This window comes from Ambystoma mexicanum, chromosome 9, assembly GCF_040938575.1.
Source record: "Ambystoma mexicanum isolate Mex_15411 chromosome 9, UKY_AmexF1_1, whole genome shotgun sequence".
Taxonomy (NCBI): domain Eukaryota; kingdom Metazoa; phylum Chordata; class Amphibia; order Caudata; family Ambystomatidae; genus Ambystoma; species Ambystoma mexicanum.
In genome coordinates, this window is record NC_090931.1 from 95,898,332 (window position 1) to 95,922,812 (window position 24,481).

Here is a 24,481-nt window from a genome sequence, read left to right on the forward strand (position 1 = left end):
ACATGGGACACTAGCAAAGCATGTTTTGAATCATGACGACTAACAAGGGATTTATAGGCTGAGTGAGAAGCCGATACACACAGAGATATTAAGAACGGGAGTAGAATTCCCCCCCTCTTAACTAAGTAGATATGGTTTTGTTTTAATGGTCTTTTGGCCCTGATATGTTGCACATTGGTATTTACTACTGCCCTCACGCTGCTGCCCTCAAAGACGCCAATACCCTCTACAAAACAGCTATCATCACCCATAAAGCAAACGCCTACAATGCTCGTATTAGCAATGCAGCATCAGACTCCAAAGAGCTCTTCTACATCCTTAGAGAACTTGAAAATCCACTCCCGACCGACACACCCATCAATGCAAGCAAAGAATGGTGTACCACCATACAAGATGCTCTTGCCTCCAAAATTGCTGTGCTGCAAAATAAAATCAACTCTAAAAGACTACCCCTAGCAATCAAACCCCCCCCACCCTGAATCCCTGTATCCTTTCCAGTGACAACTCTAACCCCCCCTTCCAATTCACACCCATCACCCAAGATCTCGTATTTGACACAATCTCCAAACTAAAAGCGTCCAACTGCAAAGGAGACACTGTCCCAGCCAAACTAGTCAAAGCCTATACGTCTACCCTGACCCTCATCATCACTAAATTTGTCAATGCCTCATTTAACTCCAACACAGTTCCGACCTGCATTAAAGAAGCCTGGGTTACCCCGCTTCTAAAAAAACAAATCTAGACCCCACCATTCCGACTAATTATCGCCCCATAACCACGGTTCCATTCTTACTCAAAATCATTGACAAATTAGCCTACAACCAACTTCAAACCCACCTGGAATCTAACCAGCTCCTCGGTACCAGACAATCAGGTTTCAGGCCCAACCACAGCACTGAAACAGCTCTCTTGGACCTCAAATTCCAGATGGATGCCATCAGAGATTCTGGGAAACTGCATTCTCCTGCTGTTGGATCTCTCAGTCACTTTCGACCTGGTGGACCATGACAAACTCTGCAACTCTCTTGCCCGCAAGTTTAACTTCTCTGTTGAAGCCACTGTTTGGGTGAAATCCTTCTTAACCGACCGCACCTCCAGAGTGTCCTTAGGCAAAGAAGCTGCCAGCCCCATCCCAGTCCCCATAGAAGTGCCCCAAGGCTCTTGCCTCTCCCCCACGCTGTATAACGCATATACCAAACTCTTGTTCTCAGCACTAGACAATATGGGTGTCATATACACTAATTTTGCGGATGACACCCAGATCCTCATACCTCTTACAGGGAACTATGACCAGGACACTGTAACAATTAATAAAATCTACGTCATCATACAGAACTGGATGGCGCTAAACAGCCTATGTCTTAACGATAAGAAGACAGAAGTCCTCATCGTAGGAGCTCCAGCCAAAATAACAACCCTTCACCCAGAATACTCAACCATCAACATCGATGGCACCAATATTCCAGTGTTGAAGCAAGTCAAAAGATTGGGCGTGTACATAGAGCCAGGCTGACTATGAATAAACAGATCAACGCGGTCGCCTCTTTCACGGCTTACACTTCCAAATTAATTGTGCTCAGTCGACAATTTCTGACCCCAGCAAACTGCTTCACCCTAGCCAGAGCACTGGTCCTATCGAAATTGGACTATTCTAATGTATTACTACTAGGCACCTCCAACACTAACCTAGCCAAAATGCAACTCTTGCAAAATAAAGTTCTGAGGGCAGCTCTAGGCATAAAAAAATCAGACCATATCTCCAAGACTAGGAAAGATGCCCACTGGCTCCCCATCAAAGCCAGAATTATCTTCAAAACATTATGCATAACATACAAATGCCTCACTAAAAAAGGACCTATCTATCTCTCAATACTCTACACCCCAAAGTTAACAAGAGATCACTTAGATCCAATGACAAACTCCTCCTGGACCCCCCTCGATTCAAAACCACCAGAGCAGGGGGTAGCAGCTTCACCACTCTCGCCCCCAAACATTGGAACACCCTACCCATTGATATCAAAAAAGAATCCTCCTTCACGGTCTATAAGAAACTGTTAAAAACCTGGTTATTTAACCAATATTAGCACCTAAAGATAGGATCCCGTTTCATTGTATATTTGTTGTGAATATTTTCAAATTGTTTCATGTAACTAATGTAATGTTGACTTTTATTAATTACTAAGCTGTCTTATAACCACGCCGTGACACCCGAGGGTCTGGGCGTGTAACAAATAAAATAAATAAATAAATAAATAAATAAATAATGTTAGATTGGTTCAGCTGTATACCCAAAAAACCTGACATGACACAAAAAGAACACTGCATGGTAACAATAAGGTTTTTATGTTTGTTTTGATTTTAGATTTATTGGAATACAATATGTTCCCATTATGCAACACGTTGAATGCCATTAGGTGATGAAAACAAAGAGTGCCCTGAAGACAGCACCAATGAGAGATGTGATTTGTATGAATTTGATTGCATTCTATCTACTGAACATTGGTTCTAGAAACACACGTGGAGTGTAGGCACATTGATTGCACCTAAAAAGAGATCTTGATAAAGGCACATGTTTAATTGATGGAATAATTTGTTTTCAAAGGTTGACAATTCGAAAAAAAAAAAATAATTCACGCCTATACACCAGAATGAAATATTGTTTGGGTTTTAGACATACCATTCAGATTGGTGAATCATGTTTAGATGTTTTAAGCACTTGTTTGTTATTGATTGTGTTTTATGAACATTAAAATATGTATATTTTTTTGAAATCCATGTATCCTCACCTAAATTCATGTTGAACAGGTGGTTGTGGAAGTGCTATGGGGATATTGAGAACAACTTTAGAGCGTGAAGTAGGAAGCTGATTTTGTGGTACACTGTATACACTGAATTTGTCAGTCCTCACCCACACAGCCCCTACAAAGAGGACGCTACAGCTCTTTACAGCTGATTCATAAAGTGGGTACAGCAAAAAGGGATTACTCTGATCCATTAGTTCATGAGTTATGCTGTTATAGCCTTTGGAACGGGAGCTTAAGGGTATTACCATCCCAGGTTGCCAAAGCCATAACCCGAGGTGCTAAAATAAAAGGATTTGCCTTCATTCAATGGGACGTCGCGCGCGTCCCGTTGAATGAAGGGAAATCCTTTAGAAAGATGGCCACCATGGAAAGGGAAGGCAGGGTCCCTCTTCCCTTTCCATGGTGGCCAGCTGGAGCCAGGAAGAAGGAGCGGCTGCAGCGGTGAGTGCCGCTGCAGCCAAAATAAGGTGAGTGGGAGTTGAGAAGGGTGCAAAAACAAAAAAAAGAGGATGGAGGGTGAGGGGAAGATGGCAGCGGGGAGCCGGCTGTCAGGCTGGCTGGAACATGGGCTTGCATTGGTGGTTCAAGCCCACGTTCCTAGCCACCTGATTGGCTGGCTTCCTCCACCCGGCTGCTAAATTGCATTGTAGCCCTGTTTCTGCTATTTTTTTCATCAGCCGACATTGCTCCATTCCCTCGTTCCACATACCTATCACTGGGATTTCCCCGGCTCCTGGTGGCACGGTTCCTCTTAACGACCATCAGGGCCGTGTAAATCATTAGATCACTTCTGATGATTTGTTCCATTGTGATGTTGCTGCGTTGGGAATAATGCCAGAGCGGCTCCACCACTCTGGAAATGGGCAGTTGAACAGTTTTTAACCAAGCCTATGATAATTTGTGTCCTGTGTGGAGAAACCGATCAGCCATAATCTCTGAAGTTATCGGCAACACAGCTGGTAAGGGAAGGGTATGTCTTTTTTTCCAAACATAAATCATTTTGAAAACAGTGTACAATAATAATAAAGACCTGCACTTAAGCAATAAGCTCATAGCTGGGGGGCATTAACACTTCAGGTAATGCCCTGGGCCCCATAGTTACAGGCCAGAGTGAAGCAAGACTAATAGTTACGATCCGTTATAAATACCAGACATGATAAAGCAGGACTAGATACATTTCACAAAGGCATTACTTACAACTCGTTGATCAGTATGTCTGGCACCCAGATTTTATCAGTGGGAACAGAAACTTGTGTGACATTATCAAAATCCTCCGGGTCCCAGATGAGAAATTCATCCTTCCATATCTGAAAGTAAGGGGCAGAGTCATAATTATTTCCTTATAAATGAATATGCTAGCAACATCAACAAATCTCTACAAACTCCAATACAGACACCGGCTAACATGTGATGCAGAAAGATCCCTTAATTCTGTGAGGCATGGGCGAGACTACTCTGTGTGATGCTTGGGCTGGATACGATTCGTTGATAAAAAAGATATGGACCTGGTTCTGATATGCACCTAACACCTATGTGAATCAGTGGGACATTGGTTGGGTTTTGTGCTGAGGCGTGCATTAGACGGGGTCTGTGGTGCATGGATTGGATATGTTTCACTGGTGAATATATGCACCTGGTTCTGATCTCCACTTGCTATATATATGAATCAGTGGGGACATCGGTTGGGTTTGGGGGAGAGGCATGGATTAGGTGGGTTCTGTTATGCATGGAATGGATTTTTTTCACGGTGAATACGGCAGTCGGGATTCCGTCCTGGACACGGTAGCGAAACAGCACTCCTAGATTTAAACAATCCAATGGATGACTTCAGAGATGTGGGCAAACCCACTCTCCTCCTGCTCCTTGATGTATCTGGAGCATTTGACCTGGTGGATCATAATACCCTTTGCCATCATCTTTCCTCCGCTGGCAACTTCTCCCCCAAGGCCATTGCTTGGATCGCCCCGTTCCTCCAAGGAAGGGTTAAAAAGGTCTTTTCAGACTAAGCCTTTGCACATCCAGGCAATATTAAATGTGGAGTCCCTCAGGGGTCATGCATTTTGCCTACCCTCTATAACCTGTTTACAAGGCTGCTGTTCCACATTTTGAACGCCCTGGGCATCACATACACTAATTATGCTGATGATACACAGGTCATTATCCCCCTCACGTACGACTATGAGGCCGACATAGCTACCCTTAAGTCCATTTACTCCACTATCCAAACTTGTATAGCAGAAAACTGGTTATGCCTGAATGGAGAAAAGACTGAAATTCTGCTGGTTGGCTCTCCTGCAACCCTTAGGAAACTAGGCCAACAATACAGCTCCTTCACCATTGACAAGATGCCTATCCCTGTTTCGCAAGTTGTTAAGACCCTGGGTATCTACCTTGACTCGGACCTCTCTATGAACAGGCAGGTCAACGCCATTGCGTCGACCTCAGACTACCATTCCAAACTGCTCAATGCAGCCAAACCCTTCCTGTCGGAAGAGAACTATCTCACGATCGCAAGAGCAATTATCGAATCTCGGCTGGACTACTGCAATGCCCTCTTTATAGGGACATCCTCAAAAAACATTGCCAAACTTAAAACGTTCCAGAATAATGCCTTGAGGACTGCCACCGGTATTTCCAAGAGAGAACATATCTCTGAAAGCAGGACGAAGAGGCACTGGCTCCCCATTAAAGAAAGGATTGTCTTTAAAAAACTTGCATTGGCATGCAAATGCGTCCACAACCTGGCACCGCTATAGCCTGCGCAAAGAATTGTCAAGCCCACATCAGCCAGACCCACAATATCTGCCTATTCTAACAGGATCTCCATTCCTAAAATTTAGAGAATGTGGGCCGGAGGCTTCAGTTTCCCAGTCCTGGCAGCCACGCAGTGGAACTCACTGCCACCGCACATGAGGAGCATTGAATCACACCTAGCCTCCAGGAAAGCACTAAAAACAATGCTGCTCATCTAACAAGCGCGCATGCACCATCACCCGAGGTAGACAGAAGGATCCTTCCTGCTAGCATGTTACTATGCATGTGCTCTCATTGGACCATCAACGTTTTCTACCCAGTATTGTTTTCCCTGTAAGCTCACTCTGTAATCACGAGCAACTGACCTTAATGTAACTGAGAACAATTTCATGCAAATAATCTAAATGTAACTAAAACGATTTCTTTCAACAGCGCCTCAATGCCCTTGGCTGTTAGTGCTCTTTACAAATCCAAATAAATCAAAAAATAAAATATCCATCTGGTTCTGATATGCACTTGCTGCATATGTGAATCAGTGGGGACATTGGTTGGGTTTGGGGGAGAGGCGTGCTTTAGATGGGTTCTGTTATGCATGGATTGGATTAGTTTCACTGGTGAATATATGCATCTGGTTCTGATATGCGCTTGCTGCATATGTGAATCAGTGGGGACATTGGTTGGGTTTGGGGGAGAGGCGTGCTTTAGATGGGTTCTGTTATGCATGGATTGGAGTAGTTTCACTGGTGAATATATGCATCTGGTTCTGATATGCGCTTGCTGCATATGTGAATCAGTGGGGACATTGGTTGGGCTTGGGGGAGAGGCGTGCTTTAGATGGGTTCTGTTATGCATGGATTGGAGTAGTTTCACTGGTGAATATATGCATCTGGTTCTGATATGCGCTTGCTGCATATGTGAATCAGTGGGGACATTGGTTGGGTTTGGGGGAGAGGCGTGCTTTAGATGGGTTCTTTATGCATGGATTGGAGTAGTTTCACTGGTGAATATATGCATCTGGTTCTGATATGCGCTTGCTATATAAGTGAATCAATGGGACATTGTTTGGGATTGGTGCTGATGTGTGCATTAGGTGGGTTCTGTTGTGCATGGATTGGATTAGTTTCACTGGTGAATATATGCATCTGGTTCTGATATGCGCTTGCTATATAAGTGAATCAATGGGACATTGTTTGGGATTGGTGCTGATGTGTGCATTGGGTGGGTTCTGTTGTGCAAGGATTGGATTTGTTTCACTGGTTTGGTCAGGCTCTACGGAATTATCCAAGGATTCTGTGCAGTGGATTACCACACAACATAGACATCTGAAATGTGTTTACACTATTTATGAGTCCAGCGGAGGTACATTTTCTGGACATCATCATTTACAATTGTAATTGTAACTGTCATTTATATCATGCCCTTTCCCCATTTGCATGGCCTCAATGCGCTTTGTGGTTTGAACCCTCGGGGACTGAAGTCCATGATTGGGAAATTCTAGGAGTTAGGTTTTAGATGTATGTGTTCCTTCTGCCAGGTTAGGATTTAGGAGGGTTGGCTGGGCACCAGTAAGCAGCCCTGAGAACAGGCAAGCAGGTGTGTGCTGTTGGAAGACTAGGATAGAGTGCCAGTGCAGGAGATTTGATGTGTGTCCAGCTTGACCACATTTTTTCCATAGATTGCCGCTGTATGCACTGGCGTAACAGGTGGATGGGTTCTGTTATGCATGGATTGGCTTTGGTTCTATGCTGAAGTAATTTTCTCTGTTTCTTTGGTGCATGAATCACATTTGGTTAGGTAATTAAGGGAGGCACTGGGTTATAAGCATGATTGCAATGAACATCTCCCCATCACTCATCACTCCTCTCAACCCTTGTTTAACCCCCTGGAGCTCCCTCTCACCTGTTCACATATCCGTTCCAGCTCCTTTGCTACTCCCCCACCCTTACGTGTTGCCCCTACATACTCCCCTATGCGCAAGCTAGGTTTGTGCTTTATAAATCCCATACATACATGCTTGTAGCATGATTGTGTTTAGTTTATTTGGTGCATGGATTGCATTTGGTTCAGTGTTGCATGACAGGGTTTGTGTCAGTGCATGGATTGAGTTTGTTACTTTGGTTTGTGGGTTGAGTTTGGTACTGGTGCATGGATTGCGTTTGGTTCTGATGCATGGATTGCATTTGGTTTGGCAATGCATGACTGGGTGTGTGTCTGGTGCATGGATTGAGATTGTTAATTTGGTTTGTGGGTTGTGTTTGGTTCTGGTGCATGGATTGCATTTGGTTCAGCTATGCATGGCTAGGTTTGTGTCTGGTGCATGGATTGAGTTTGCTAGTTTGATTTGTAGGTTGAGTTTCGTTCTGGTGCATGGATTGTGTTTGGTTCGTTGATGCATGACAGGGTTTGTGTCTGGTGCACGGATTTAGTTTGCTACTTTGGTTTCTGGGTTGAGTTTTGTTCTAGTGCATGGATTGTGTTTGGTTCATTGATGCATGACTGGGATTGTGTCTGGTGCATGGATTGAGTTTGGTTTGACGATGCATGGCTGGATTTGTGTATGGTGCATGGATTGTGTTTGTTACTTTGGTTTGTGGGTTGAGTTTGTTTCATGGATTACGTTTGGTTTGATGATGCATGACAGGTTTGTGTCTGGTGCGTGGATAGAGTTTGTTACTTTGGTTTGCGGTTTGATTTTGGTTCTGTTGTATGGATTGCATTTGATTCAGCTATGCATGTCTGGGTTTGTGTCTGGTGCATGGCTTGACTTTGGTTTGCTGATGCATGACTGGATGTGTGTCTGGTGCATGGATTGAGATTGTTACTTTGGTTTGCGGGTTAAGTTTGGTTCTGGTGCATGGACTGTGTTTGGTTCGATGATGCATGACAGTGTTTGTGTCTAGTGCATGGATTCAGTTTGTTACTTTGGTTTGCTGGTAGAGTTTGTTTCTGGTGCATGGATTGCGTTTGGTTCAGTGAAGCATGGGAGGGGTTGTGTCTCGTGCATGGATTGAGTTTGCTACTCTGGTTTGTGTTTTGAGCTTGGTTCTGGTGCATGGATTGCGTTTGGTTTAGTGACGATTGACCGGGTTTGTGTCTGTTGCATGGATTGAGTTTGCGACTTTGGTTTGTGTTTTGAGTTTGGTTCTGGTGCATGGATTGCATTTGGTTCAGTGATGATTGACTGGGTTTGTGTCTGGTGCATGGGTAGAGTATGTTACTTTGGTTTGGGTTAAGTTTGGTTCTGGTGCATGGATTGCATTTGGTTCAGTGATGATTGTCTGGGTTTGAGCCAGGTGCATGGACTGAGTTTGTTAATTTGGTTTGTGGGTTGAGTGTGGATCTGGTGCATGGATTGCATTTGGTTCAGTGATGATTGACCGGGTTTCTGTCTGGTGCATGGATTGAGTTTGCTACTTTGGTTTGTGTTTTGTGTTTGGTACTGGAGCATGGATTGCATTTGGTTCAGTGATGATTGACTGGGTTTGAGTCAGGTGCATGGATTGAGTTTGTTAATTTGGTTTGTGGGTTGAGTGTGGATCTGGTGCATGGATTGCATTTGGTTCAGTGATGATTGACCGGGTTTCTGTCTGGTGCATGGATTGAGTTTGCTACTTTGGTTTGTGTTTTGTGTCTGGTACTGGTGCATGGATTGCATTTGGTTCAGTGATGATTGACTGGGTTTGTGTCAGGTGCATGGATTGAGTTTGCTACTTTGGTTTGTGGGTTGAGTGTGGATCCGGTGCAATGCTTGGCCTTGCTTCGATGTTGAATGGATTGTCTCTGTTTCCGTGACACATGCATGCATGTCATGGTGCATTGTAGGAATTCGCCGGGTTTGTGGGTACATGGGTGGGATTCTGATCCTCTGATACAGAAATATAGTATTTCATGAATACTAGCAATATGTTTGTATAAACTGAAATTATGATTTTTCACAAATACATTTTACTCATTAAGCCGCTTGAACTCACTGGGCGAGATTGACGCACCCTTCCATGTAGAGGAGCACTATTTTTGGGGATAGTAAGAGGATGACACATGCAATTGATCTCACTTTCCTTTACCTGTCTGTACCAAATGTAAGTCGTCAGGACCTGGTTCTTCTCATCCTGTAGCATTATAACAGGAAAGAAAGGAAGAAAGGAGAGATAAGATGTTACCTTTTGGAGGTTTAAATGGATGGCCACATTTTTTAAATTAGTAACCTTCTAGAAGCTCAGATCAATGATCGGAGGCCTTGCAACAGTGCAGTTGTAGAGATATCGCGAGAGTCACCAACTCTCGCGAGATCTCGCCACGGCAGCGAAGACCGCCCCTGCGCGCTTCGCGCGCATTACGGGAGCATCAGAGGACGCGGCAAGACGCGTCCTGCCGGCTCCTCCGAGATTGGGGCCTGGGGGCTTGCATCACGAGACATTCCAGCCCCACAGCCCTGCAGCAGTTATTAGGCACGTTTGCCTAGCCTCCTGGCTCTTCATTACTTACATGTTCCCGGCAGATGTCCCTTATGCAATAAAAGACATCCAGCCAGTAATCACGCCTCCTGTCATCTGTGCAAGAGTTTACTACAGCAGTCCAAGTTCCCTTTAAACCAGGGTACTGTGAGCGTGAGTGCTGCTGCCGGTTGTTGGAGCGATTGGTACCCGTGCATGTCATTTGGGAGTAGGTAGGGGTATGACTGGTACACCAATGCCGCTGCTCACTGCCCCTCTGGACGGCAATGCCACTGCTCACTACCCCTCTGGACTACAATGTTGCTGCTCACTACCCCGCTGGGCTGCAATGCTGCTGCGTGCTTCCCCACTGCACTGCAATGATGCTGCTCGCTACCCCTCTGGACAGCAATTCAGCTGCTCGCTACCCCTCTGGACTGCAATGCTGCTGCTCGCTACACCTCTGGACTGCAATGCTGCTACTCACTTCCCTTGTGGGCTGCAATGCTGCTGCTTGCTACCCCTCTGGTCTTCAATGTCGCTGCTCGCTACCCCGCTGGACTGCAATGCTGCTGCTAACTACCACTCTGGACGGCAATGGCGATGCTCGCTACCCCTCTGTACTGCAATGCCACTGCTCGCTACCTCTCTGGGCTGCAAGTCTGCTGCTCGCTACCCCTCTGGACTGCAATGCAGCTGCTCGATACCCCTTTGGACTGCAATGCTGCTGCTTGCTACGCCTCTACATTGCTGTGCATTTTATGCAGCTAAATCAGTCCTACTGCTGAGATAATAAAAGGAACATTGCGCAGTTCATGCTCGTTTCAGACAATGTTTATTAACATGTTCTAGCTTTGCCCATGATCTGGGTCAAACATCATGTGATGTCACTTCCTGGGATGTCATACGATGTCATGTGACTTCAGAGAAATGACACCATTGGTGGTACCGTGGTTATTTCAGCTCTGTGTCCTCACGTTTCTGGCAGTAGTTACATTGAAAAACTTCAAAAAGACAATAATGATTTGTTTTTCACTGTGTGCTTTAAATACTGTCTTGCTGCTTCATTGTGCTATGAGTATTAAATGATCTCAGGAGGCCTCTGCAGCCCCACAAGCACCACAGGCCAGACTCTAAAAGATGCAAGGAGGAAAGAGCAAAAAAACAGGCATTCCCCTGCCTCGCACCTGGACTCTGGAATAACATTGAAACACTCATCAGAATGGCCAAACCTCTTCCTAAGACAAAAATTACAATTGAATAGGTACAAAGAAGAGTGCTCTAATGAAAACACACTGTTTCACCCCTTATTACCCTCTGCATTAAAGGAGAAAAAGAAAGAAACTCACTTTTTTTGTTGTTTGGAGAAAATAATAGTTTGTTTATCTATGCAGTTGTAAAAATCAACATAGAGTGAACAGTTCTCCAAACAACATAACATCACACGGTTTAATGAAACCAACCGTACAGGCTTATAGGATATATTTACAAACACATGGGGTCACATAGTTTGACACAACAGTCGTGTAAGTAATACAAACTCAATCAAAATACATAGTTTGTTATGGTGATTCATATACTTCAGTATAAAACAACACAATTAGACAAAGTAAGCAACAACAGACAAAAAAAGGGGTTCGTGAATTGACAATTGGTAGTGGACAGTGACAATGCACTGTTGTTCGGGGTGCGTCTACACCAAGGTGTTTCGGCCGTTTAGGTGGACCAATTATGTCCCAGCATATGTACGGCCTTCATCAGGACGAAGTGCTGCACGGGGTGGAATAGGTGCTGCAGGGGAAAGGGAAAAACTCGTCAGGGGAGTGTGTTCGAGCGTGTATCATTTAAACAAAGGAATAAATCCAATACTGTGAGGCCACAGCTTACCTGTGGATAATTATTTCCACTGGCACGAATTTCTAGTATTACGCCAGGCGTGGGAAGGATCTTAGTGTAATCCTATTAAAAAGCAAAGAAGGGCACTCAATAGTGATCTGGTGTCTTACAGATACTTAAATAACAAATGAGTTTTGGTCAACCAATCTTACCTCACTTGTGAGGATCTTGGAGTGGGATGGACTCTCGTAAATGTAACCTGAATATTGTGTATATTTGTAAGATTCTTTAATCAATTTCAGTGATAAATTATCAGTGAATTCAAAACCAATTTCCTTACAATCCTTCAGTTAGCAATAAAGAGAGTCCCCTCTCCCACCTCACTTGAAGCACTGTCGTTACAACATGGCTGAAAGATTTGCACAAGCCTGGGGATGGCTGCTTTCGGTGATGCCATTTTCTCAACTCCTTGTCTGTGAAGGAAACCCATTTGGGTGAGAGATTTGATCAAATAAACACCTAGATCACGTTGACCTTAGTTTGTCAAATGGGGATTGATGCAGGATATTTTTCGCTGGCAGCTGCTAGAGCGGCCATCTTGCAATGGTGGTGTTGCCCATGTGCTGCATTCAGGTTTCCTCATAGAAATGCATTTGAAACTGTTTCATACAAACATCAAACTTCAATAATTCAGCCAATACATTCCCATTTTAACTGACGGCCATAGTAGCTGTGGTATTTATAGCGCTACAATTATGATGCATATTTCTAGACTGTATTTCTTCCTTTATTTTATAGCTCCATGTTTGGGCATTGTGACTTGCCCAGGTAAACAGTGATAGACAGTTGTATAGTCCCCTTTTTATGCCTATGGTGTCATGGCTCCAGGGAAAGCCTTTCTGTAAACGTCTGATTAGAAGTAGCAGACTCAGAGTGAAGAAGCTGACAGGCGCAACAGTTCTAATACTGGTATTATTCAGTTCCCACCGGAAGTTGATCAGGGGGATCTCTGAGGTTTTGCCAAAACTTTATTTTTTTGCCGAATGGGAACTTTGCCAATTTTCTTTGCCGTTTTTACCTCCTTCTTTTACCACAGAAAACTGGTAAGGACACCCGCAACACCCCACCCTCTTTATACACCCTACCCATGCTTACCATCTGTGATTAAAAAAGATGTAAAGAATTTGGGAAAGTACATTCAGTAAAGTTGGCATTCGGCAAAAGTGTGCTCAGGGGCTTGGTAGTTGCATCCGCTTTCTCTCTGGGCACATTGACCCCACTCATCTTGAGAAAATACCCAGGAGTTCCTGCCTCCTTGCACAGTTTTGCCTCATTGCCAGGTTTTGATAGGACCTTCATGGTGTTAACTTATTATTGTCAGAGGCAAAGCTGTGCCAAACCCCTGTATGATCATGGCAGATTCTGCAACCTCGATCTGTACATGTTAGACTCTTATAGTGAGCACACATGATGCAAACACTGAAAACTGAATGTGTATGAACTGAATATATATGCACACCATATGGGGGGGTATGCAGGGTGAAATAAAGAAGGCAAAGAGAAATAGGAAACAATGACATTGCCACAACACATATGACTGTGAAAAGGATGAAATGCTGAGTCTGACATTCCATTAATCGGGCCCGTGGCCAAAATTCAGAAGTTTGCCAGGAGCGCTCACTGTGCACGGCTATTTCGCTGTACGCTGTCTCGCCACAATCTTCACAATCTTCTCTTCCTATGGCATATCTTCACCTTTCTGATTCTCCTGCTGCTCTGCCTGTGGTAAGAACTGGCTCTTGGGGGCCTCTTCAACGCGTATCAGGCAGGAAGGGCGGCACTAATGGTAGCTCTGCAGGGTGTCCCCCGCTCTGAGAGATTTTTTATTTATAAACCCCATCCCGGCTTTTGATAAAGGGACGGCGAGCACTGTCACTATCCCAGCTAATTGCAGGGAATTACAATCCCAGCTAACTGCAGGGAATTACAATCCCAGCTAACTGCAGGGAATTACAATCCCAGCTAACTGTGGGGAATTACAATCCCAGCTAACTGCAGAGAATTTACAATCCCAGCTAACTGTGTGGATTTACAATCCCAGCTAATTGCGGGGAATTACAATACCAGCTAACTGCAGGGAATTACAATCCCAGCTAACTGGAGGGAATTACAATCCCAGCTAACTGCGTGGAATTTACAATCCCGGCTAACTGCAGCGAATTACAATCCCAGCTAATTGCAGGGAATTACAATCCCAGCTAATTGTGGGGAATTACAATCCCAGCTAACTGCAGAGAATTTACAATCCCAGCTAACTGCGTGGATTTACAATCCCAGCTAATTGCGGGGAATTACAATACCAGCTAACTGCAGGGAATTACAATCCCAGCTAACTGCGTGGAATGTGCAATCCCAGCTAACTATGGGGAATTACAATCCCAGCTAACTGCAGGGAATTACAATCCCAGCTAACTGCAGGGAATTACAATCCCATCTAACTCTGGGGAATTACAATCCCAGCTAACTGCAAAGAATGTACAATCCCAGCTAACTGCGTAGAATTTACAATCCCAGCTAACTGTGGGGAATTACAATCCCAGCTAACTACAGAGAATTTACAATCCCAGCTAACTGCGTGGAAAATACAATCCCAGCTAACTGCGGGGAATTACAATCTCAGCTAACTGCAGGGAATGACAATCCCAGCTAGATGCAAGAAATTACAATCCCAGCTAACTGCATGGAATTTACAAACCCAGCTAACTGCAGGGAATTACAATCCAAGCTAACTGTAGTGAATTACAATCCCAGCTAACTGCATGGAATTTACAATCCCAGCTAACTGCAGGGAATTACAATCCCAGTTTACTGCAGGGAATTACAATCCCAGCTAACTGCGTAGAATTTACAATCCCAGCTAACTGCAGGGAATTACAATCCCAGTTTACTGCAGGGAATTACAATCCCAGCTGTCTGCAGGGAATTACAATCCCAGCTAACTGCGTGGAATTTACAATCCCAGCTAACTGCGGGGAATTACAATACCAGCTAACTGCAAGGAATTACAATCTCAGCTAACTGCAGGGAATTACAATCCCAGCTAACTGCAGGGAATTACAATCCAGGCTAACTGTAGTGAATTACAATCCCAGCTAACTGCGTGGAATTTACAATCCCAGCTAACTGCAGGGAATTACAATCCCAGTTTACTGCAGGGAATTACAATCCCAGCTAACTGCAGGGAATTACAATCCCAGCTAACTGTGTGGAATTTACAATCCCAGCTAACTGCAGGGAATTACAATCCAGGCTAACTGTAGTGAATTACAATCCCAGCTAACTGCGTGGAATTTACAATCCTAGCTAACTGCAGGGAATTACAATCCCAGTTTACTGCAGGGAATTACAATCCCAGTTTACTGCAGGGAATTACAATCCCAGTTTACTGCAGGGAATTACAATCCCAGCTAACTGCAGGGAATTACAATCCCAGCTAACTGCAGGGAATTCTTACATTTTTACAATCGGCAACAGAATAAATATCATAATGGGATTAATGTTTTGCAGTACAATTAAAGAGATCGCTCTGAGTTCGAACCTGCAACTTTGGAGATACCAGCCATATATATAAACCGATGTAGCCACAGAGACCGCTCTACAAATAAGCACGTGGAACAGGCCTCTTATATCAATGAGAGCAAGGACTCCTTTAGAAGTAACATGCTATATTAACAGGGTTGTGTTTATAATAAGAATCGCGCCATTTTTATCCAGGAGAAGTGCTGAAAATACTGTGGGATCCCGATTTAAGGGAAGGGGGGCAAGGTTTATTAGTGGGTGTTCTTTATAGTCCTACTTCTATGTCTTTGGACGGTCCCTGTTTTTTATTTTGAAACTCTGGTCACCCTAGTGTAGGGGCCCACGTGAGCCTCCTACTGGTAGCTCAGGAGGGTTTAGGGGCCCTCGTGAGCCTCCTTCTGGTAGCTCAGGAAGGTTTAGGGGCCCTCGTGAGCCTCCTACTGGTAGCTCCGGAGGGCTAAGGGGCCCTCGTGAGCCTCCTACTGCTAGCTCTGGAGGCTGCAGGGGCCCTCTGAGCCTCCTACTGGTAGCTCAGGAGGGTTTAGGGGCCCTCGTGAGCCTCCTTCTGGTAGCTCAGGAAGGTTTAGGGGCCCTCGTGAGCCTCCTACTGGTAGCTCCGGAGGGCTAAGGGGCCCTCGTGAGCCTCCTACTGCTAGCTCTGGAGGCTGCAGGGGCCCTCTGAGCCTCCTACTGGTAGCTCTGGAGGGTGCAGGGGCCCTCGTCGTGAGCCTCCTACTGGTAGCTCCGGAGTGTTTAGGGGCCCTCGTGACCCTCCCACTGGTAACTTCGGAGGGATAAGGGCCTCGTGAGCCTCCCACTGGTAGCTTCGGAGGGTTTAGTGGCACTTGTGAGCCTCCTACTGGTAGCTCTGGAGGGTTTAGGGGCCCTCGTGAGCCTCCTACTGGTAGTCCCGGAGGTTGCAGAGGCCCTGGTGAGCCTGCTACTGGTAGCTCGGGAGGGTGCAGGGGCCCTTGTGAGCCTCCTACTGTTAGCTCTGGTGGGTGCAGGGGCCCTCGTCGTGAGCCTCCTACTGGTAGCTTTGGAGGATTTAGGAGCGCTCGTGAGCCTCCTACTGCATAGTTGCTAACATGACCCATTCCAATCTGTAGGTGCTTATCCAGTCCTGTTTTTTTCTTTGCATTCTGGGGCTTGCAGTCCAAGTTTTATAATGGGAAAGGTGGAATTACATGTCCCAGAATACAAAGGAAAAAACAGGACTGGATACGTACCTACAGATTGGAATGGGTCATGTTGGCAACTATGGTACTGGTAGCCCCGGAGGTTGCAGGGGCCCTCGTGATCCTCCTATTGGTAGCTGTGGAGGGTGTAGGGGCCATCGTGAGCCTCCTACTGGTAGCTCTGGAGGGTGTAGGGGCCCTCGTGAGCCTCCTACTGGTAGCTCTGGAGGGTGTAGGGGCCCACGTGAGCCTCCTACACGTAGCTCTGGAGGGTGCAGGGGCCCTCGTGAGCCTCCTACTGGTAGCTGCGCAGGGTGTAGGGGCCCTCGTGATCCTCCTATTGGTAGCTTCGCAGAGTTTAGGGGCCCACGTGAGCCTCCTACTAGTAGCTCTGAATGGTGCAGGGGCCATCGTGAGCCTCCTACTGGTAGCTGCGGAGAGTGTAGGGGCCCTCGTGAGCCACCTACTGGTAGCTGCGGAGGGTGTAGGGGCCCTCGTGAGCCTCCTACTGGTAGCTGCGGAGGGTGTAGGGGCACTCGTGAGCCACCTACTGGTAGCTGCGGAGATTGTAGGGGCCGTCATGTGCCTCCTGTTACACCCCAGTTTTCCTGTAATACCGCACATTACAGGGAGTTCCCAGCTCTCCAATAATAGTGGACAGGAAGTGTGCATCAGTGTGCTCATTCGAACTGCGCACGCCAGTGAGATGTGTGACCCTCGGACAGAAACCGTCAACGGCAAACATAAGATTGCAACTGGACGTGTATATTCTGTCTGGCTTCTTGAAAAACAGCTGTTATTGTTATTATTATTATTATTATTATTATTATTATTATTATTATTATTATTATTTAATTATAATAATAATAATCTAACTGTCCTACGTTTGGTTTGCGTAGTTACTTTGATCGTGAGCACTTTGCTCGTGCACTTTTGCTCGATAGGTTTTTCACCATTTTGTTTAATGTGGCATCTCCAACACCCCCTCTAGCCCACACCTTTAACCCCCCTCGTCCCCATCCGCCAACTCCCACACCCATTACCCCCACATACACAACATATATTTTAAAACATTAATTTGGTGAAAATCGTGCCAAGCAAAAGTGCATGAATAAAGTGCACACGATTAACCTTAAGTGCTAAGGATGCGTATGCTCGTCCTATTTGGATAGACTTTCAAAGAGCTCAGCATTTAAGGGGTTAACTGAACAAGATAAGCAAACACATTACGTAATCTAACTACTCCATGATGCTCGTTTTATCGACCTACAATAACGAATTCATGGGTGAGTCTGTCCTGCCATGATATGCATCTCTTACCTGGAGGCCTCTCACTGCCCTATGCAATTCAGCGTTCAACAAACTGAGCTAGCTTGAGAGAAAGGTTAGAGGATAGCACAGTATTGTAAAAAGTACACTCATAGAGGGTACTTCTGCAGACACTGGTAGAGGAGTTTGGTCAAGAAGGACTCAACATACATTTATCTAGAGTCTGGAAGAGCAGAGTTTGACTGGAGGTATTGTGCATCATGTAGGATTATGCACTACAAAGAAGGGGGTGCATATTTAAATTGTCCTAAATTGAGATAAAACACAGTTTGGTGAAATGGGGCGCACAAAAAGACTCATGAAGCAGATTCTCAAAAAGTAGCGCAAATGAAAGGAGTGCAGATAATGCGCCTTTTGTTTTACTTAGGAGTGCAGGTAATGCGCCCTTTTCTCTACTTAGGAGTGCAGATAATGCGCCTTTTGCTCTACTTCGGAGTGCAGATAATGCACCTTTTGCTCTACTTAGGAGTGCAGGTAATGCACCTTTTGCTCTACTTAGGAGTGCAGGTAATGTGCCTTTTGCTCTACTAAGGAGTGCAGATAATGCGCCTTTTGCTCTATTTCAGAGTGCAGATAATTCACCTTTTGCTCTACTTAGGAGTGCAGGTGATGCGCCTTTTGCTCTACTTAGGAGTGCAGGTAAGGCGCCTTTTGCTCTACTAAGGAGTGAAGATAATGCACCTTTTTCTCTACTTAGGAGTGCAGATAATGCACCTTTTGCTCTACTTAGGAGTGCAGATAATGCGCCCTTTGCTCTACTTAGGAGAGCAGGTAATGCACCCTTTGCTCTACTTAGGGGTGCAGATAATGCACCTTTTGCTCTATTTAGGAGTGCAGATAATGCGCCTTTTGCTCTACTTAGGAGAGCAGGTAATGCACCTTTTGCTCTACTTAGGAGTGCAGATAATGCACCTTTTACTCTACTTAGGAGTGCACATAATATTCTGTATGCTCTACTAAGGAGTGCAGATAATGTGCCTTTTGCTCTACTTAGGAGTGCAGATAATCCGACTTTTGCTCTACTTAGGAGAGAAGGTAATGTACCTTTTGCTCTACTTAGGAGTGCAGATAATGCACCTTTTGCTCTACTTAGGAGAGCAGGTAATGCACCTTTTGCTCTACTTAGGAGTGCACATAATATTCTGTATGCTCTACTAAGGAGTGCAGATAATGTGCCTTTTTCTCTACTTAGGAGAGCAGGTAATGCGCCTTTTGCTCTACTTAGGAGAGAAGGTAATGTACCTTTTGCTCTACTAAGGAGTGCAGATAATGCGCCTTTTGTTCGATTTAGGAGGTCAGATAATGCACCTTTTACTCTATTTAGGAGTGCACATAATATGCCGTTTGCTCTACTAAGGAATGCAGGTAATACGCCTTTTTCTCTACTTAGGAGTGCAGATAATGCGCCTTTTGCTCTACTCTGGAGAGCAGGTAATGCACCTTTTGCTCTACTTAGGAGTGCAGGTAAGTCACCTTTTGCTCTACTACGGAGTGCAGATAATGCACCTTTTGCTCTACTTAGGAGTGCGTATAATGCACCTTTTGCTCTACTTAGGAGTGCAGATAATGCACCTTTTGCTCTAATTAGGAGTGCTGGTAATGTGCCCTTTTCTCTACTTAGGAGTGCAGATAATGCGTCTTTTGCTCTACTTAGGAGTGCAGATAATGCGCCTTTTGCTCTACTCTGGAGAGCAGGTAATGCACCTTTTGCTCTACTTAGGAGTGCAGATAATGTGCCTTTTGCTCTACTTAGAAGAGCAGGTAATGCGCCTTTTGCTCTACTTAAGAGAGCAGATAATGCGCCTTTTGCTGTACTTAGGAGTGCAGATAATGCGCCTTTTGCTCTACTTAGAAGTGCAGATAATGTGCCTTTTGCTCTACTTAGGAGTGCAGATAATGAGCCTTTTGCTCTACTTAGGAGTGCAGATAATGCGTCTTTTGCTCTACTTAGGAGTGCAGATAATGCGCCTTTTGCTCTACTCTGGAGAGCAGGTAATGCACCTTTTGCTCTACCTAGGAGTGCAGATAATGCACCTTTTGCTCTACTTAGGAGTGCAGATAATGAGCCTTTTGCTTTACTTAGGAGTGCAAATAATGCACCTTTTGCTCTACATAGGAGTTCACATAATATGCTGTTTGCTCTACTAAGGAGTGCAGATAATACGCCTTTTTCTCTACTTGGGAGTGCAGATAATGCGCCTTTTGCTCTACTCTGGAGAGCAAGTAATGCACTTTTGCTCTGCTTAGGAGTGCAGGTAAGGCACCTTTTGCTCTACTACGGAGTGCAGATAATGCACCTTTTGCTCTACTTAGGAGTGTGTATAATGCACATTTTGCTCTACTTAGGAGTGCAGATAATGCGTCTTTTGCTCTACTTAGTGCAGTTAATGCGCCTTTTACTCTACTCTGGAGAGCAGATAATGCACCTTTTGCTCTACTTAGGAGTGCAGATAATGCACCTTTTTCTCTACTTAGGAGTGCAGATAATGAACCTTTTGCTCTACTTAGGAGTGCAGATAATCCACCTTTTGCTCTACTTAGGAGAGCAGGTAATGCACCCTTTGCTCTACTTAGGGGTGCAGATAATGCACCTTTTGCTCTACTTAGGATTGCAGATAATGCACCTTTTGCTCTACTTAGGGGAGCAGGTAATGCACCTTTTGCTCTACTTAGGAGTGCAGATAATGCACCTTTTACTCTACTTAGGAGTGCACATAATTTGCTGTATGCTCTACTAAGGAGTGCAGATAATCCGACTTTTGCTCTAATTAGGAGAGAAGGTAATGTACCTTTTGCTCTACTTAGGAGTGCAGATAATGCACCTTTTGCTGTATTTAGGAGAGCAGGTAATGCACCTTTTGCTCTACTTAGGAGTGCACATAATATGCTGTATGCTCTACTAAGGAGTGCAGATAATGTGCCTTTTTCTCTATTTAAGAGAGCAGGTAACGCACCTTTTGCTCTACTTAGGAGAGAAGGTAATGTACCTTTTGCTCTACTAAGGAGTGCAGATAATGCACATTTTGTTCGATTTAGGAGGTCAGATAATGCACCTTTTACTCTATTTAGGAGTGCATATAATATGCCGTTTGCTCTACTAAGGAGTGCAGGTAATACGCCTTTTTCTCTACTTAGGAGTGCAGATAATGCACCTTTTGCTCTACTTAGGAGTGCGTATAATGCACCTTTTGCTCTACTTAGGAGTGCAGATAATGCGCCTTTTGCTCTACTTAGGAGTGCTGGTAATGTGTCCTTTTCTCTACTTAGGAGTGCAGATAATGCGTCTTTTGCTCTACTTAGGAGTGCAGATAATGCGCCTTTTTCTCTACTCTGGAGAGCAGGTAATGCACCTTTTGCTCTACTTAGGAGTGCAGATAATGCGCCTTTTGCTCTACTTAGGAGAGCAGGTAATGCGCCTTTTGCTCTACTTACGAGAGCAGGTAATGCGCCTTTTGCTCTACTTAGGAGTGCAGATAATGCGCCTTTTGCTCTACTTAGGAGAGCAGGTAATGGGCCTTTTGCTCTACTTAGGAGTGCAGATAATGCGCCTTTTGCTCTACTTAGAAGTGCAGATAATGTGCCTTTTGCTCTACTTAGTAGTGCAGATAATGAGCCTTTTGCTCTACTTAGGAGTGCAGATAATGCGCCTTTTGCTCTACTCTGGAGAGCAGGTAATGCACCTGTTGCTCTACCTAGGAGTGCAGATAATGCACCTTTTGCTCTACTTAGGAGTGCAGATAATGAGCCTTTTGCTCTACTTATGAGTGCAAATAATGCACCTTTTGCTCTACATAGGAGTGCACATAATATGCTGTTTGCTCTACTAAGGAGTGCAGATAATACGCCTTTTTCTCTACTTGGGAGTGCAGATAATGCGCCTTTTGCTCTACTCTGGAGAGCAGGTAATGCACTTTTGCTCTGCTTAGGAGTGCAGGTAAGGCCGCTTTTGCTCTACTACGGAGTGCAGATAATGCACCTTTTGCTCTACTTAGGAGTGTGTATAATGCACATTTTGCTCTACTTAGGAGTGCAGATAATGAGTCTTTTGCTCTACTTAGTAGTCCAGATAATGCGCCTTCTACTCTACTCTGGAGAGCAGGTAATGCACCTTTTGCTCTACTTAGGAGTGCAGATAATGCACCTTTTGATCTTCTTAGGAGTGCAGGTAATGTGCCCTTTCATCTACTTAGGAGTGCAGATAATGCGCCTTTTGCTCTACTTAGGAGTGCAGATAATGCACCTTTTGCTCTACTCTGGAGAGCAGGTAATGCACCTTTTGCACTACTTAGGAGTCCAGATAATGCGCCATTTGCTCTACTTAGGAGAGCAGGTAATGCGCCTTTTGCTCCACTTAGGAGTGCAGATAATGCGCCTTTTGCTCTACTTAGGAGAGCAGGTAATGCGCCTTTTGCTCTACTCTGGAGAGCAGGTAATGCATCTTTTGCTCTACTTAGGAGTGCAGATAATGTGCCTTTTGCTCTACTTAGGAGTACAGAAAATGAGCCTTTTGCTGTACTCTGGAGAGCAGGTAATGCACCTTTTGCTATACTTAGGAATGCAGATAATGAGCCTTTTGCTCTACTTAGGAGTGCAGATAATGCACCTTTTGCTCTACTTAGGAGTGCACATAATATGCCTTTTGCTCTACTTAGGAGTGCAGATAATGCGCCTTTTGCTCTACTTAGGAGTGCAGATAATGCGCCTTTTGCTCTACTCTGGAGAGCAGGTAATGCACCTTTTTCTCTACTTAGCAGTGCAGATAATGTGCCTTTTGCTCTACTCTGGAGAGCAGGTAATGCACCTTTTGCTCTACTTAGGAGTGCAGGTAAGGCGCCTTTTGCTCTACTACGGAGTGCAGATAATGCACCTTTTGCTCTACTTAGGAGTGCGTATAATGCACCTTTTGCTCTACTTAGGAGTGCAGATAATGCACCTTTTGCTCTACTTAGGAGTGCGTATAATGCATCTTTTTCTCTACTCTGGAGAGCTGGTAATGTACCTTTTGCTCTACTAAGGAGTGCAGATAATGTGCCTTTTTCTCTACTCTGGAGAGCAGGTAATGCACCTTTTGCTCTACTTGGGAGTGCAGATAATGCGCCTTTTGCTCTACTTAGGAGAGCAGGTAATGCGCCTTTTGCTCTACTTAGGAGAGCAGGTAATGCACCTTTTGCTCTACTTAGGAGTGCAGATAATGCGCCTTTTGCTCTACTTAGTAGAGCAGGTAATGCACCTTTTGCTCTACTCTGGAGAGCAGGTAATGCACCTTTTGCTCTACTTAGAAGTGCAGATAATGTGCCTTTTGCTCTACTTAGGAGTGCAGATAATGAGCCTTTTGCTCTACTTAAGAGTGCAGATAATGCGTCTTTTGCTCTACTTAGGAGTGCAGATAATGCGCCTTTTGCTCTACTCTGGAGAGCAGGTAATGCACCTTTTGCTCTACTTAGGAGTGCAGATAATGCACCTTTTGCTCTACTTGGGAGTGCAGAAAATGAGCCTTTTGCTCTTCTTAGGAGTGCAGATAATGCACCTTTTTCTCCACATAGGAGTGCACCTAATATGCTGTTTGCTCTACTTAGGAGTGCAGATAATACGCCTTTTTCTCGACTTGGGAGTGCAGATAATGTGCCTTTTGCTCTACTCTGGAGAGCAGGTAATGCACTTTTGCTCTGCTTAGGAGTGCAGGTAAGGCACCTTTTGCTCTACTATGGAGTGCAGATAATGCACCTTTTGCTCTACTTAGGAGTGTGTATAATACACCTTTTTCTCTACTTAGGAGTGCAGATAATGTGTCTTTTGCTCTTCTTAGGAGTGCCGGTAATGTGCCCTTTTCTCTATTTAGTAGTGCAGATAATGCGCCTTTTACTCTACTCTGGAGAGCAGGTAATGCACCTTTTGCTCTACTTAGGAGTGCAGATAATGCACATTTTGCTCTACTTAGGAGAGCAGGTAATGCGCCTTTTGCTCTACTTAGGAGAGCAGGTAATGCGCCTTTTGATCTACTTAGGCGAGCCAGTAATGTGCCCTTTTCTCTACTTAGTAGTGCAGATAATGCGCCTTTTGCTCTACTTAGGAGTGCAGATAATGTACCTTTTGCTCTACTCTGGAGAGCAGGTAATGCACCTTTTGCTCTACTTAGGAGTGCAGATAATGCGCCTTTTGCTGTACTTAGGAGTGTGTATAATACACCTTTTTCTCTACTTAGGAGTGCGTATAATGCACCTTTTGCTCTACTACGGAGTGCAGATAATGCGCCTTTTGCTCTACTTAGGAGAGCAGGTAATGCGCCTTTTGCTCTACTCTGGAGAGCAGGTAATGCATCTTTTGCTCTACTTAGGAGTGCAGATAATGTGCCTTTTGCTCTACTTAGGAGTACAGAAAATGAGCCTTTTGCTGTACTCTGGAGAGCAGGTAATGCACCTTTTGCTATACTTAGGAATGCAGATAATGAGCCTTTTGCTCTACTTAGGAGTGCAGATAATGCACCTTTTGCTCTACTTAGGAGTGCACATAATATGCCTTTTGCTCTACTTAGGAGTGCAGATAATGCACCTTTTGCTCTACTTAGGAG

The 24,481-nt window shown here is 44.8% G+C and overlaps 1 protein-coding gene across 2 annotated transcripts in view; it reads right to left on the reverse strand.

Annotated features, from left to right (window-relative positions):
- Positions 1-24,481, reverse strand: part of LOC138487702 (5-hydroxytryptamine receptor 3A-like) — a 193,830-nt gene that overhangs the window by 29,892 nt on the left and 139,457 nt on the right. For both annotated transcript variants that reach the window (XM_069614229.1, XM_069614228.1), the window contains exons 3-4: positions 9,623-9,667; positions 4,002-4,111 (exon numbers count right to left, since the gene is read on the reverse strand). In XM_069614229.1, coding sequence (XP_069470330.1) covers positions 4,002-4,111; positions 9,623-9,667 — 155 coding nt within the window. The remainder of the gene's footprint in view (positions 1-4,001; positions 4,112-9,622; positions 9,668-24,481) is intronic.